Source organism: Schistocerca cancellata, chromosome 12 (assembly GCF_023864275.1).
Source record: "Schistocerca cancellata isolate TAMUIC-IGC-003103 chromosome 12, iqSchCanc2.1, whole genome shotgun sequence".
In the NCBI taxonomy this organism is placed as follows: domain Eukaryota; kingdom Metazoa; phylum Arthropoda; class Insecta; order Orthoptera; family Acrididae; genus Schistocerca; species Schistocerca cancellata.
In genome coordinates this window covers 48086653-48102197 of record NC_064637.1, presented here as the reverse complement: position 1 = coordinate 48102197, position 15545 = coordinate 48086653, and the positions used below count along the sequence as shown (strand labels likewise).

Here is a 15545-nt window from a genome sequence, read left to right as displayed (position 1 = left end):
AAATGCGACTGGCATCCTTTCACATGCCTGTGTCTAATGTGTAACTGCCAACATTTGACTGTCATGTCTGTTATAATTCAGTGTTGTACTGAGCAGAACATTGCGTTGCACAGTTTGCGGATTTCAAAATGGCAGAGTTAGAGGAGCAATGCACCTGCATTAAAGTTTGCATGAAACTCAAGAAAACATTTACAGAGACACACCAAATGATACAAGAAGCATACGGTGACGAGTACTTAAGCCACACCGGTATTGCAAATGGTTCACGCGATTTAAAAATGCTCAGCCAGAAGTTAAAGATGACTCATTCGGGACACCATTCGATGTCTACTGATGATGCTCATGTCATGAATGTCAACGAAACTCGTGCCACAGCAACAAAGTGTTAAATGATGGTACTCACCGGGTCATGTTGCAATGCCTGTAGGAAAATATGAGAAGGAAATGGCCTGACATACAGCGAGACAATTGATGGCTCTTGCTTCATGATAACACACCTGCACATTCACTGGGGCACGATTACTGTACAAAAAATGAAATCACTGCAATGCCTCATCCTCCTTACCCTCCAGGCCTGACCCCTGACAATTTTTTTTATTTCCACAGTTGAAAACGCCATTGAAAGGATGAAGATCTGCAACAACAGATAAGGTAGAAGAAAATTCGCAGACGATACAGCAATGGACATACAGAGACTGCTTCCAGACGAGGAAACAGCGTTGGGAGTGGTGTATCAATTGCTGGGGGAAGTATTTCAAAGGAGACCATGCACGATAAGAGAAGAAAAATTTTGTGGGCAAAGTTCCGGAACTTTTTGAACACACATTGTAGGCTCAGTCGTGGGTAAAGCAGGTGATAGACTTCAGTTTATTGGTAGAATACTGGGGAAGCCTAACCAGTCTACAAAGGAGACTGCTTATAAATCACTTGTGTGACCTATTCTACAATATTGCTCAAATGTGTGGGGCCCATAATGAATGGGACTCTCAGGGGATACAGAGAAGAGCAGCACAAATGGTTACAGGTTTGTTCGATTTATTTATTTATTATTTACATGTCAAGTTCTGTAGGACCAAGTTAAGGAGCAAATCTCCAAGATCATGGAACATGTCAGTGCATGAAATTACAACATATGAGTAATAAGGCATAAAAATAAAATGTTTATGAACCAGAATATGGAATGGGGGTAAGGAATGAAAGAGGAAGCCACCTGGTAGAATTTTGCACAGAGTATAATTTAATCATAGCTAATACTTGGTTCAAAAATCATGAAAGAAGGTTGTATACATGGAAGAGGCCTGGATATACTGGAAGGTTTTAGATAGATTTATATAATGGTAAGACAGAGATTTGGGAACCAGGTTTTAAATTGTAAGACATTTCCAGCGGCAGGTGTGGACTCTGTAGGACGCACTTTAGTAGGTGAGCACGTGTTCTGCGTGCTTTGTATCACTTACCATTAATTTAGCATTGTTAAGGTTATTCAGACTTTACGAGTTGTAGAAGTTGCTTCACCGTGATGTATAAAATAAGCAATCGTTACCTCGAAATGCGAGGTGTAGCTGGCAATTGTGTGTAGGACGCACTTTAGTAGCTGAGCATGTGTAACCACATTCTATAGGTTATGAACTGGAGATTATAACTGAAGAAACTGCAAAAAGGTGGGAATTTAAGGGGACGAGACCTGGGTACACTCACGGAACCAGACGCTGTAGAGTGTTTCAGGGAGAGCATAAGGGAACTGACAGGACCAGAGTTTGTAGAAAGTTTCAGGGTGAGAATAAGGGAACGATTGACAAGAGTGGGAGAAAGAAATACAGTAGAAAAAGAATGGACAGCTTTGAGAGATGAAATAGGGAAGGTAGCAGAGGATCAAGTAGGTAAAAAGATGAGGGCTAGAAGGAATCCTTGGGTAACAGAAGAATTATTGAATTTAATTGATGAAAGGAGAAAATATAAAAATGCAGTACATGAAGCAGGCAAAAAGGAATACAAACGTCTCAAAAATGAGATTGACAGGAAGTGCAAAATGGCTAAGCAGGGATGGCTAGAGGACAAATGTAAGGATGTAGAGGCTTATTTCACTAGGGGTAAGATAAATACTGCCTACAGGAAAATTAAAGAGACCTTTGGAGATAAGAGACCCACTTGTATGAACATCAAGAGCTCAGATGGACACCCAGTTCTAAGCAAAGAAGGGAAGGCAGAAAGGTGGAAGGAGTATATAGAGGGTTTATACAAGGGCGATGTACTTGAGGACAATATTATGGAAATCTAAGAGGATGTAGATGAAGATGAAATGGGAGATAAGATAATGTGTGAAGAGTTTGACAGAGCACTGAAAGACCTGAGTCGAAACAAGGCCTTGAGAGTAGATAACATTCCATTAAAACTACTGATAGCCTTGGGGCAGCCAGCCCTGACAAAACTCTACCATCTGGTGAACAAGATGTACGAGACTGGCGAAATACCCTCAGACTTCAAGAAGAATATAATAATTAAAATCCCAAAGAAACCAGGTGTTGACAGATGTGAAAATTACCAAACTATCAGTTTAATAAGTCACAGCTGCAAAATACTAACACAAATTCTTTACAAACGAATGGAAAAACTGGTAGAAGCTGACCTTGGGGAAGATCAGTTTGGATTCCATAGAAATGTTGGAACATATGAGGCAATACTGACTCTACGATTTATCTTAGAAAATAAAGGAAAGGCAAACCTACATTTCTGGCATTTGTAGACTTAGAGAAAGCTTTTGACAATGCCGACTAGGACACACACTTTCAAATTCTGAAGATGGCAGGGGTAAAATACAGGGAGGGAAAGGCTATTTACAATTTGTACAGAAACCAGACTGCAGTTATAAGAGTCGAGGGGCATGAAGGGGAAGCAGTGGTTGGGAACAGAGTGAGACAGGGTTGTAGCCTATCCTCAATGTTATTCAGTCTATATATTAAGCAAGCATAAAAGAAAACGAAAGAAAAATTCGGAGTAGGAATTAAAATCCATGGAGAAGAAACCAAAACTTTGAGGTTCGCCGATGACATTGTAATTCTGTCAAGAGACAGCAAAGGGCCTGGAAGATCAGTTGAACGCAATGGACAGTGTCTTGAAAGGAGGATATAAGATGAACATCAACAAAACCAAAACCAGGATAATGGAATGTCGGGAATTAGATTGGGAAATGAGATACTAAGTAGTCAATGAGTTTTGCTATTTGGGGAGGAAAATAACTGATGATGGTTGGAGTAGGAAGGATATAAAATGTAGACTGGCAATGACAAGGAAAGTATTTCTGAAGAAGAGAAATTTGTTAACATTGAGTATAGATTTAAGTGTCAGGAAGTCGTTTCTGAAAGTATTTGTATGGAGTGTACCATGTATGGAAGTGAAACGTGGACGATAACTAGTTTCGACAAGAAAGAATAGAAGCTTTCGAAATGTGGTGCTACAGAAGAATGCTGAAGATTAGATGGGCAAATCTCATAGCTAGTGAGGAGGTATCGAATAGAATTGGGGAGAAGAGGAGTTTGTGGAACAACTTGACTAGAAGAAGGGATCGGTTGGTAGGACATGTTCTGAGGCATCAAGGAATCACCAATTTAGTATTGGAGGGCAGCGTGGAGGGCAAAAATTGTAGAGGGAGACCAAAAGATGTCTACACTAAGCAGATTCAGATGGATGTAGGTTGCAGTAGGAGCTGGGAGATGAAGTATTGCACAGTATAGAGTAGCATGGAGTACTGCATCAAGCCTGTCTCTAGACTGAAGACCGTAATGACAACAACATGAACCCAAAAAAAAGTCAAGCCATAAGTTTAAGTAAACGCAATCAATAATACAACAAGAATCAGCTTAATTCTTCAAGGAACTGCTCGAGAGAATGGAAGGAGTGACCAATGAAGAAACTCTTCAGTTTCCATTTAAAAGCACGTGGGTTACTGCTAAGATTTTTTAATTCTAGTGGTAGCTTATTGAAAATGGATGCAGCAGTGCATTGCACACCTTTCTGCACAAGAGATAATGAAGTCTGATCCAGAGGCAAGTTTGATTTCTGCCAAGTATTACCCGAGTGAAAGCTGCTTATTCTTGGGAATAAGGTAATACTATTAACAAGAAATGAGAGTAAGGAATATATATAATGAGAGGCCAATGTCAAAATACCCAGAATCGTGAACCGGGGTTAACAAGAGATTGGTGAACTTACACCAATTATTGCCCGAACTGCCCGTCCCCCTGACTGAACTCCACTCAGACCCCACACCACAACCATTCTCAATACTGAATAATGACCTTTTGCTGTCTGGTGCTAAAGTAAGAGGTGAACCAATTGTGAGCTACTCCCAGTATTCCGCAATGGTCCAACTTCCGGAGCGATTCTTTTTTATCAGTGCAATCAAATGCCTTAGTTAAATCAAAAAATATACCAAGCGTTCAAAACCTTTTGTTAAACCCATCCAGTCTTCACAGAGAAAAGAAAATACAGCATTTTCAGTTGTTATACGACTTCTAAACTGCACATTTAAGAGCAAAGCGTGTGATATAAAATGATCAATTATCCTTACACACACAGCATTTTCAATAACCTTAGCAAACACTGATGGCATAGAAATAGGTCTACAGTTGTCTACATTATCCCTTTCTCCCTTTTTATAAAGCAGCTTTACTACTGAGTACTTTAATCATTCAGGAAGCTGATCATTCCAAAAGGAAAAATTACAAATACGCCTAAATACGGGGCTAACATGAGCAGCATAGAATTTTAATATTCTGCTAGGCACTCCTCATTTCCATGAGAGTCCTCAGTCTTTAGTGATTTAATTGTTGACTCAATCTCTGTATCACAGAAGAGTATTTCAGACATTAATCACAGAAAGGCATTTGCCAAGAGTGTTATACGATTCCCTATAGAACATGCACATTATTATATCGCCCATAGCTTACGGCACCACATCAAAGTCGTCAACGCACGTCAATACCACAGACATTAGTGATGTCTCGTAATCCACAGTGATGAATGGGAGAGGCTGAAGAAGATACACCCTCTATCAGAACAGCAGTGCTCTCACACGGTGGTCAGTACATAAAGCATGGAGGCACTCAAGTTCAGTTGTTGACCTCAGCTGAAGCAGTCAACTTCGAGTAGGACTAAAGACACATTCAAGTTCCAGATGGAAATGTACTGTTGTAAATGTTAAACATTGTACTTCAAGGTTTGTTAATTAGTGCATCCACTGATGTTTTAATAGTCAATGTCAGTGGTAAATTGTCAAGCAATCCTGTGAAATAAGATTGTATCACGTTAAGTAATAAAGTGAACTAATGTTGTTGTCCCACTGAGCCAGCTCACACAGCAATCAACAACTCAGTTATAGATTGATCACTGTAGTTTCATCTCGACATAACACATATAACATCAGACATCAGTGATACTGACAACAGACTTAAGGCTAGTATAAGGAATGTAGTGAAACGAGATGAGAGACAACCAGACACACAACAGGATAACATCATTACTGAACAAAAGGGAAGGGCTTTAAATGATGAGTCACAGGAAGCAAATATATTTAATAATCATTTAAAATATAATAGGAATTATAGGGACAAACAGTTCAAGAGAAAAATCAAAGCAGTATGCTGAAAAAGTAATTCTCATAAGATTCAATTATAAGCATCATCCAGGGGCATGAAAGGGAAGCAGTGGTTGGGAAGGGAGTGAGACAGGGTTGTAGCCTCTCCCCGATGTTATTCAATCTGTATATTGAACAAGCAGTAAAGGAAACAAAAGAAAAATTCGGAGTAGGTATTAAAGTCCATGGAGAAGAAATAAAAACTTCGAGGTTCGCTGATGACATTGTAATTCTGTCAGAGATAGCAAAGGATCTGGAAGAGCAGCTGAGTGGAATGGACAGTGTCTTGAAAGGAGGATATAAGATGAACATCAACAAAAGCAAAACGAGGATAATGGAATGTAGTCGAATTAAGTCGGGTGATGCTGAGGGAATTAGATTAGGAAATGAGACACTTAAAGTAGTAAAGAAGTTTTGCTATTTGGGGAGCAAAATAACTGATGATGGTCGAAGTGGAGAGGATATAAAATGTAGACTGGCAATGGCAAGGAAAGCGTTTCTGAAGAAGAGAAATTTGTTAACATCGAGTATAGATTTAAGTGTGAGGAAGTCATTTCTGAAAGTATTTGTATGGAGTGTAGCCATGTATGGAAGTGAAACATGGGTGGTAACTAGTTTGGACAAGAAGAGAATAGAAGCTTTCGAAATGTGGTGCTACAGAAGAATGCTGAAGATTAGATGGGTAGATCACATAACTAATGAGGAGGTATTGAATAGGATTGGGGAGAAGAGGAGTTGGTGGCACAACTTGACTAGAAGAAGGGATCGGTTGGTAGGACATGTTCTGAGGCATCAAGGGATCACCAATTTAGTATTGGAGGGCAGCGTGGAGGGTAAAAATCGTAGAGGGAGACCAAGAGATGAATACACTAAGCAGATTCAGAAGGATGTAGGTTGCAGTAGGTACTGGGAGATGAAGAAGCTTGCCTAGGATAGGGTAGCATGGAGAGCTGCATCAAACCAGTCACAGGACTGAAGACCACAACAACAACATTTATCCTTTTGAAATTAAGAAATTTTTGCATTCACTCACAAAATAAAAGCTTGTCTGATTTTGATGGTGTTTCTAATACAGTACTAAAAAAACTGTTACCATGCAGTAAGTCCGGTCTTATCTTAAATATGTAATGCGTTATCACTAACTGAAGGCATTTTTCCAAACAGACCGAAATATGCCATTGTCACACCTCTCTTTAAGAAAGATGATATGAAAGATGTCAATAGCCACTGTCCTATCCCATTGCTGACATTTTTCGAAACTTTTGAGAAGGTGATGTATTTTAGAAGAGTTCATCACCAGAACAACAATAATACCTTAGCAAACCACAGTTTGCATTTCAGAAGAGAATGCCGTTCACACATTAAGTGCATTAGCATTAAACTATAAAAGAGCATCGATTGGTATTTTTTGTGAAGTGTATAAGACATTTGACTGTGTGAATTGCCATATTCCCCTAGCTAAACTGAAGTTTTAAGAGACTGATGGTATAGCCCAATGGATACTGTCACATCTAACCCAAAGAGTTCAGAACGTTGTACTTAGTAATTCAATCAATATAGTCCTGGGACATAATTACGACTGACAAATTGCATTTGGGGTTCCCAAGGCTCAGTCTTCTGACTACTATTGTTCCTTTTATATGTAAACAGTCTCATCTAATATGCAACAAGCAGAATTGGTTCTTTTTGCAGATGACAACAGAACTGTAATCAGTCCAAGCTTACATACTAAAACAGGAGAAATGGTAAATAAACATCTTAAAAGTATCACTGCATGGTTTTCCACAAATAGTCTCACCCTGAATTGTAAAAAGAACACATTCAGTTCTGCACATCTCGGGGCCCTACACAATAAGAGTAACACATGGTGAGGAATTACTAAATAAGGTGAAAACTTCAAAATTCTTAGTTGTCCATGCCGATCATAATTTAAACTGGGAAAAGCACATACTGGAACTCCTAAAATAACTTAGTTCAGCCACATCTGCACTTATAATCACTGTTAATTCTGGGGGAGACAAATCAGTAAGTTCACATATTTTGTATATTTTCATTCAGTGTCATATAGAAATAATGTTCATGGATAACTCATCTTGAAGAGGGTCTTCATTGCTCAAAAACCTGTTGTAACAATAATACGTGGTGCTCACCCACAATCATCTTGTAGACATCTGTTTAAGGAGGACATTCTGACTCCTGCTTCACAGTATATTTACCCCCTCCCTGATGAAGTTGTGAGTAATCCACAGCAGTTGGAATGGAACAATGTACATAACTACATTATAAAACGAATAATGACCTTCATTAATCCATAGTAAGGCTGTCAGCATAAAAGGGGTGAAGAATGCTGCAACAAAATTTTTTTATCACTTGCATGGGGATATAAAATGTGTGACACACAGCAAAGTAAAACCAAAAACAAACAGAAAAGTTTCTTCCTGACAGCTACCTCCATTCCGTATTATTTCTATTACTGCAATGTGTAAAAAGTGGTGTGTAGCAACTACTAACTCAAAATTTGTATTTTTTATCTAATAAATGTTCACAATGTAACCATATTTACAAATTAATTTGCGATGTGACTAAAATGACCTCATTCCACATAATTATGATGTATCGTGCACAATGATCCATGAACAGGAAACTAATCATGAATTAAACATATTCCCAGATGAAGCAAGATCATTTGTGTGGTGCACAAGCAAAATGGCAGCTACACTGCACTGTTGTCAAAGTTGATCAACAGAATATGCTCTCTTGTTACCTGTGAAGTAATCCAGTCACACCAAGTGCTCATTGCATTGGTCATTATAATCTGTGAAATACATGGGTGACATACGCCGTCATTCGTGCACGTTATCACTACAGGTGACAGCTTTGTTTACGGGTCATTCCATGTCAAGTCACCCAGGCCTTGACACCAACCATGTCAGATTTTGATGAAACTTGGTACAATTACTTCTTTTATCATCCTGAAAGCACTTGTACAATTTTTCTGCTCTATCTCTTATAGCTTTTTTTATAAATTTTTAAAGTTTTTAGATTTGGCGTTTCAGCAGTCGAAAATCTTAACTTAAACGTGTCCTCACAACTAAAAAAAATTGTATATTAAAGAATACTCAAGATATCAGTATGAAATTTTGGAATAAGTTTGTGTATTATGTCTAAATGTTAAAAAAAATGACCATAAAGATTTTTTTTAGCTAACGGATGTTTAGGTTTTACAAAAACTGCAATATCTAGAGTCTCAGACCTGATAGAAAGCTCAAATTTGTTTTAAAATACTCTTAATTGTATAGGCTATTAGATAAAAGAAAAATTATGTTGGCTTTTTGACCTGTTTAATAGTTATCTAATTTTAAAAATAATATTAATTATATTTTAAAAATAAAAAGTACCAAGTGACACCGAAAATAAGTTTTTGTCTTCTTGGAGTAATAATGTACGCTTTGATTTTGTTTTGTTACTTCTGTGTTTTGAAGTAAAAAATTATTACAGTGTTAAATAGTGCTTAGATAGTATTTTATTAAGTTTATTCGAACTTTCAGTAATTACTGTTACTTAGTTTACAGAGATTCTTTTCCAATATCTTATAAAAGTAACCAGAACAGTAATCAGACCAAAAGTGAAATCAGTATGTCAGATATTCAAACCCGTAGTGTAGAGTTATTTAAAAAATCTGACTGTTTCCAAACAACCTACACACCTTCAAAAAAGTTACAACCAGTATCTGAATTGAGTGAGGAAGAAAAAGATTTGATCCACTTAACGATCTGGAATTAATCTGTGTGAATTTAAGAACATATGTTCACACCACAGCTACTACTTTTTAAATGTTTTTGAAAAGTATCAAACAACATGAGTAGACCCACTAATAAAACACAAAGAGCCCATCAAAAAATCGTTGAGAAGTGTAGGCTTGGATCTTTCTAAACAATTACTGACAAAAAATATTAGCATAAAACCTGGACAAAAGCTTTGCTCAACATGCCGTAACTTTTGTGAGGAAAAATTAAGAGTTGAAGTCAATGAAAGTGAAACAGATGATGAAGTCATGGTTGAATTAGAATAATTGGAATCCAGAAATGAATCCCTCGTACAAACAAACATTGCTCTTGATGATTTAGGTTTAACACTGATAAAGCTTCATGGCTTGTCAGAACAAAGTAAAGGGTCTTATTTTAAAAGGAAGGTTAGCAGTATTGAAAAGGCTGCAAAAAAGGTGGTTTGAAAAGCATTAAAATGTGATGCACCAAGTTCTGATGATGACGAAGAAGATACAAATGTGGTTGAGAAAGCACAGGATTTTGATGTAATGATTTCTCTTATGAAAGAGAAGATTTCATCTGTTGGGAGGTCTAGAAAAATCCAGATTGTGACCTTGGCTCCAGATTCTTGGAGTCGAAATAAAGTGATGAAAGAATTTAATGTAAGTGAGTACATGGTGCGACAAGCTAGAAAGCTAAAATCTGAAAAGGGTATTTTGGAAACTCCTGGTCCAGAAAAATGTAAAACTCTTTCTGAAAATACAGTAACACTTGTAACAGATTTTTATGAAAAGGATGAAAGTTCCAGAGTGCTACCTGGAACAAAAGACAAAGTAAGTGTTCAAAAAAATGTGTACCTGTAAAAAAAAGACTCATTTTGTGTAACTTGAGAGAACTCTATTATTCTTTCAAATGGGAGAATCCTGAGGTAGAAGTAGGATTTTCAAAATTTTGTTTCTTGAGACCTAAATTGTGTATCCTTGCTGGTGCTGCAGGCACACACACTGTATGTGTATGCAGTATCCACCAGAATGTTAAACTATTACTGGATGCTGTGAAAATTGAAGAATCTTATAAAGACCTAATTAAGATGCTTGTGTGCAACACGGAAAACCAAAACTGCATGCTACATCATTGCGACAGCTGTCCTGCAAATACTGCACTAACTGAGTACTTAACTGAAAAACTAAGTGAAGATTATGATTTAGAAGAAGAAATTGTAATCAGTCGGTGGATTAACACAGACAGGACAGAAATGATCAAACATTCTATCAGTGTTGAAGACTACATTTCTTTATTGGTTAGGTCATTGGAAAAGCTCACCCTGCACTCGTTTATAGCAAAATCCCAATCAGCAGCCTTTAAAAGATTGAAAGAAGACCCACCACCCAAAACAGCAATTATTGTGATGGATTTCAGTGAAAATTATTCCTTTGTTATACAAAATGAGATCCAAAGTTACCACTGGAATAGAGGTGGTTGTACTCTACACCCAGTTGGAGTTTTTCAAAGAAATGAGGAAAAAAATGTTTTTGTTTCAAACCACTGTTTTATTAGTGATGACCAAGAACATGACACTGGTTTTGTTAACTTTGTACAAAAAGAAATTACAAAGTGGCTGTCATTACATCATACTGACATTGACTCAGTTCACTACTTTACAGATGGTTGTGCTGGGCAGTACAAAAATATAAACAGTTTGAAAAATTTGACTGAACACTTGAGAGACTTTAATTTGAAGGCCCAACAAGTCATGGGAAGTCAATTTCTGATGGCCTAGGAGGAACTATTAAAAGAATTTTAAGGAAAGCCAGTATACAGCTTTCAGACGAAGAACAAATAATGACAGCAATTGACGTGTACAAGTTTTGTGAAAAAATATTGAAAACATTCATTTCCACTTTATTGACAAAAAAAGAAGCCGATTTGCTACGGTTAAAACTAGAAAAACGTTTTTCAGCAACCCGAACCATTCCTGGAACAAGAAGTTTTCGTAACTTCAAACAACTTCACAAAACAACCTTGAAATTAGAAGAACTACAGATAGTGTAGAACCCTCCTTAGTCTTTTCTTTCCATTCTTCTTCTGATTGGGTTCGTGTTGAACCATCCATAAATAGCTATGTGACTGCAAATTATGATAGTAACTGATACTTTGGACTGGTAAAAACAAACCTCAATCAAGCGGCACTGGAAGAATGTATTACTTCAAAAAAGACTGTATCAAAAGAACTGAAATCTCTTGGATGAAGTGGAGAAACAGTTTGAATCAGCATTAATGTTTGTTAAAAAGACAAAATTACTCAAAAAATCCAACGTTTCAAGCAATCAGTTGGGTTATACATAAGTGTCGTAAGTACACTATCTTTGTACATAATTCTAATGTAATCTGCTATAATTAATGAACATGTTAAAAAGCCATCATTATTTTTGTTTTATCAAGTAGCCTATATGTTTAACAGTAAATCAAAACAAATTTGAGCATTCTATCAGGTCTGAGACTCTAGATATAGCAATTCTTATAAAACAAAACATCCATTAAAAAAAATATATATATATATTTTTTCATAGAAAATATAAATATATTTTAATTGTATCATTTTTATCTTCAAATATGTATAATAAATAAACTTGCTGCAAAAATTCATGATGCTATCTAAAAGAGTTTTTAAGATAAGCAATTTTAAAGTTTTGAATACAAATTAAATTTACCATTTCCGAAGGTTCAGAAAATGCAAAACATAAAAACTTTAAAATTTATTTAAAAAACTACAAGAGATACAGCAAAAAAAAAAAATTGCAGATGTTGTCAGGATGGTATTAGAACCATTTGAGCCAAATTTCATGAAAATCTAAGGAGGTGGGTGTAAAATTTATTTTTTATTGGGTGATTTGATATGGAATGACCCTTACTGAAGCAAAAAATGTGTAATCAATGTGAAAAAATATGTCTAAATACATGAGATAAACACTAATGGTAATTTAATACCACAACATAAAAGGAACAATATTACCAGGACTGATAATTTCAAATGTGTTCTTGGTCCAGTAAGACCCACAAATGAATGTAGGCTTATCTCCAAAATAGGAAATATGTACAAAATGAGCGTGCAAACCCCCTTACCTCCAGAAATACCTATATTTATAAATTGGTAGCACATACGAACTGCTTCGTAACAATAATCCTGAATTTTACCAAATCATAACCTTCTCAATCACTCCAGACTAAGTGAGAAAATTGCAACAACAACAAAAATTACTGATTATATGTTTTCTGTCTTTTTCAGTATAGAGAACGAACCGTGCAAGGAATTTGTTTCTAAATGTCTTGTTCGAAAAGTAACTTCAGTTCCAGATCCCGGTTTCCATTAGATAAATAACACTAATATTTTATTTGAAGATAGATTGGTCCCACTTGGTAAGAAAACTGGTGATTCGTAACTGAAATTCAGACGGTGAAATAAGTGCATGTCTGTTTCCTACCCATGAAGTGTCGTCTGGGGACCTATTTGAATGACTAGTTTTAGCACCATAAACAGTCCAAGATACACAATAACTATCTAACATGGGGCTTTCACAAACTGCCATATGTCCTCCCCCCTCGCCCCGGTGCCGTATTTACAAGATTAGAACAGAATTACTGCGTGAAAACGTACAATTGCAATGGCAGTATGAGCATCTTTCTTCCTATCTTTAAAACGGCTGTTTTCATTAAAAAGTCATACGACAACAATATGCTTTCAACATTGAACAATATGAAAGGATATTTCCCCATATATCTAAGCGTTTTGAGTAATATTTATTACATTAACAATAACTATTCCAAACATAACCACTGGCTGTTAAGACTAAGACAAATTGTAATTCTCTTGGAACAGTTTACTTACTAAGTAGCTTACATTGAGTCTTTACCTGAAATTCGAGCGTTGACGTAACATTTCGATTAATTTCTTGGTAGAAACACTCCTTCGCATTATCTGGTAGCTCGAAAGTCAATTCGCCACCGTCCGCTACACTTATAACAGCTAGAATCACTGGTATAACAGTCCACAATAACGGTTCACCCATTCTAATAGATAGTCAAGGAAACATTTAAACTGACAAAATTGTTCTTTTGTTCCCTTTTGCTTTAAATTATCAATATTTTTCACTTAAACTTGCTAGTCAACATAACGTGGCCGGAAACGGATAGCGAAACATTCAGTGCCATCTGCTACCGTTTCTCATATTCACTGCCACGCGTCGTCTGCAACTGTTCACAGATAATGTACCTACAGATTTTTGGAGTTTGTTACATTATTTCCCTTATCAGTTTCCGTTAACTCCAACGCATCTTTATAACGAAAAGTATTTAAAATATGCCATTCCATTATTAAATCTGAGTCTTCACATAGTTAAAGTAGAATCTCCTTTCCGGTAAAGTTTGCTTCGCAGACTTCACAGATGGTTGTTTGGTAAATCTTATTTCATTTGTTTACTAAAACCTTGATTTGTGGAAAGTCACAGAGATTATTATATATTTCTCGATGACACTCATATGAGTGATCATGTATCAGAAGTCCCGAAGGCACTTTATAAGCATGTATCATGTATTTTACAAGCATGTATCATAAATTAAATAGCTCTAAATCTACCATGAAGAGCTGTACAAGGAGCTGATATTTTGTAAAAGGTTCTAATACGTATGTTTCAGATGAACAGATACTTCCTGACTCTTTAATTTTGTCAGTGTAAGTTACATTTTCAGTAATTTTTAACCTAAAAGATGTAACACCGGCAGGTTGCACTGTTTGTCAAAATACTATGAATAAAGCATATATTTTTGGTGCCTATGATGTTTTAGTATCGAGAGTAACAAATAAATGAATAAAATGTGCTACACCACGAGCAAGCAACAACATACAACAGTTTTCATCAGTCCGTGCTTGGGCCGGGCGTTGTAGTGCTGCCATCTAGCGGGCGTGGGCCAAGTTATTCGTAGACTAGGTTTCCGGTGGTTGTAGGGTGCTGAACGAGCTGTTTTCTGATAAATAATGGTGAGTATCTGACCTTTACGAAATTATAACACGTTAAACAGTAGATGTATCGATTGCTACATTAAGTTTGGTTCATTTCTAGTTAAGTGCAAGCTCCTCATCTGACTTAATATATAGGGTCAGACTTCATGAAGGAGCGTGCTTGTGTCGCAAGTGCCTTGTTTTGGTTTGTTTATCTTACCTAAATGTCAAAAAAAAAAATTCCATCTGCCTAGGTTCTTCATGAATGCATTATTGATAGAAATTTTAAAAGCCCTTATAAAATTCCATGACCATACCGCGATTTAATTTCACATATTTTCAATACGATATTTGAAAATGCAGAAACTTTTAACTCCTGTTATTAAACAGTAGGATGATAAACTTTGGTTTGTTTTATATTGTGGATGAGTAAGACATAATCCCAGAACACCATCCTTTATATAACTGCTTTAAATTATCTTTCCTATTTTATCTTCGTGACTGAACAGCAATTTTTTGTTGATGTTTCGTAGTCACCGGTATACTTGGCTCCTTGTGAAATGTGTGATATTTCTGGGTAGTTGGGTCAAACGTCAAGGGTTGCTCATTACCATTATTAACAGTGCAGAACCGCGAAGTGTTATTTTCTTGTTTCCTGTTTGTAAACATTATTTTTATCGGAGATCTAGTAGTGGCAAACATTGCTGTAGGCAGGAGGGGAGATTGATAATACGACACCTCACGTGTTGCGGGAAGAAGCAAGATTTTCTTCTCCAATATGCCCTGGAATTTTTTCTTCTGTCTTTTTCGTTACTTAAAGGTGTGGCACACACAAATATGCGGGACGCATATCGTGGAAAAAGAAATGCAGCTCGACTCAAAACCATGCCCTCACGTTACTTTCAAATTGAAACGACTGTTTTTTACGAGGCGATCTTAACAATAAATTAGATGTGTATTGTCACCCAATATTCTCATCATGATGTGTTGCTTGTAATATGACAGTGACAGAAGTTCAGACTTTGACAGTGAGGGCTGACATAAGTTTAACCAACAACCACAGTTCTCCACTGTAATCTCAAATGTCCACATAACACATACGACTAAGAATCTCAGGTAACGTTATGAGAAACCGTGCTTTCCAAATTGT

At 36.6% G+C, this 15545-nt stretch overlaps 2 protein-coding genes across 2 annotated transcripts in view; one reads left to right on the top strand and one right to left on the bottom strand.

Moving 5' to 3' along the window:
- Positions 1-13807, bottom strand: part of LOC126109698 (transmembrane emp24 domain-containing protein 7) — a 42032-nt gene extending 28225 nt beyond the window's left edge. Inside the window, exon 1 of the mRNA XM_049914751.1 lies at positions 13311-13807. Coding sequence (XP_049770708.1) covers positions 13311-13466 — 156 coding nt within the window. The 5' untranslated portion in view covers positions 13467-13807. The remainder of the gene's footprint in view (positions 1-13310) is intronic.
- A 541-nt stretch (positions 13808-14348) lies between these two features.
- LOC126109440 (uncharacterized) overlaps positions 14349-15545 on the top strand; it is an 841290-nt gene continuing 840093 nt past the window's right edge. The window contains exon 1 of the mRNA XM_049914471.1: positions 14349-14434. The gene's annotated coding sequence lies outside the window, so the exon portion shown is untranslated. The remainder of the gene's footprint in view (positions 14435-15545) is intronic.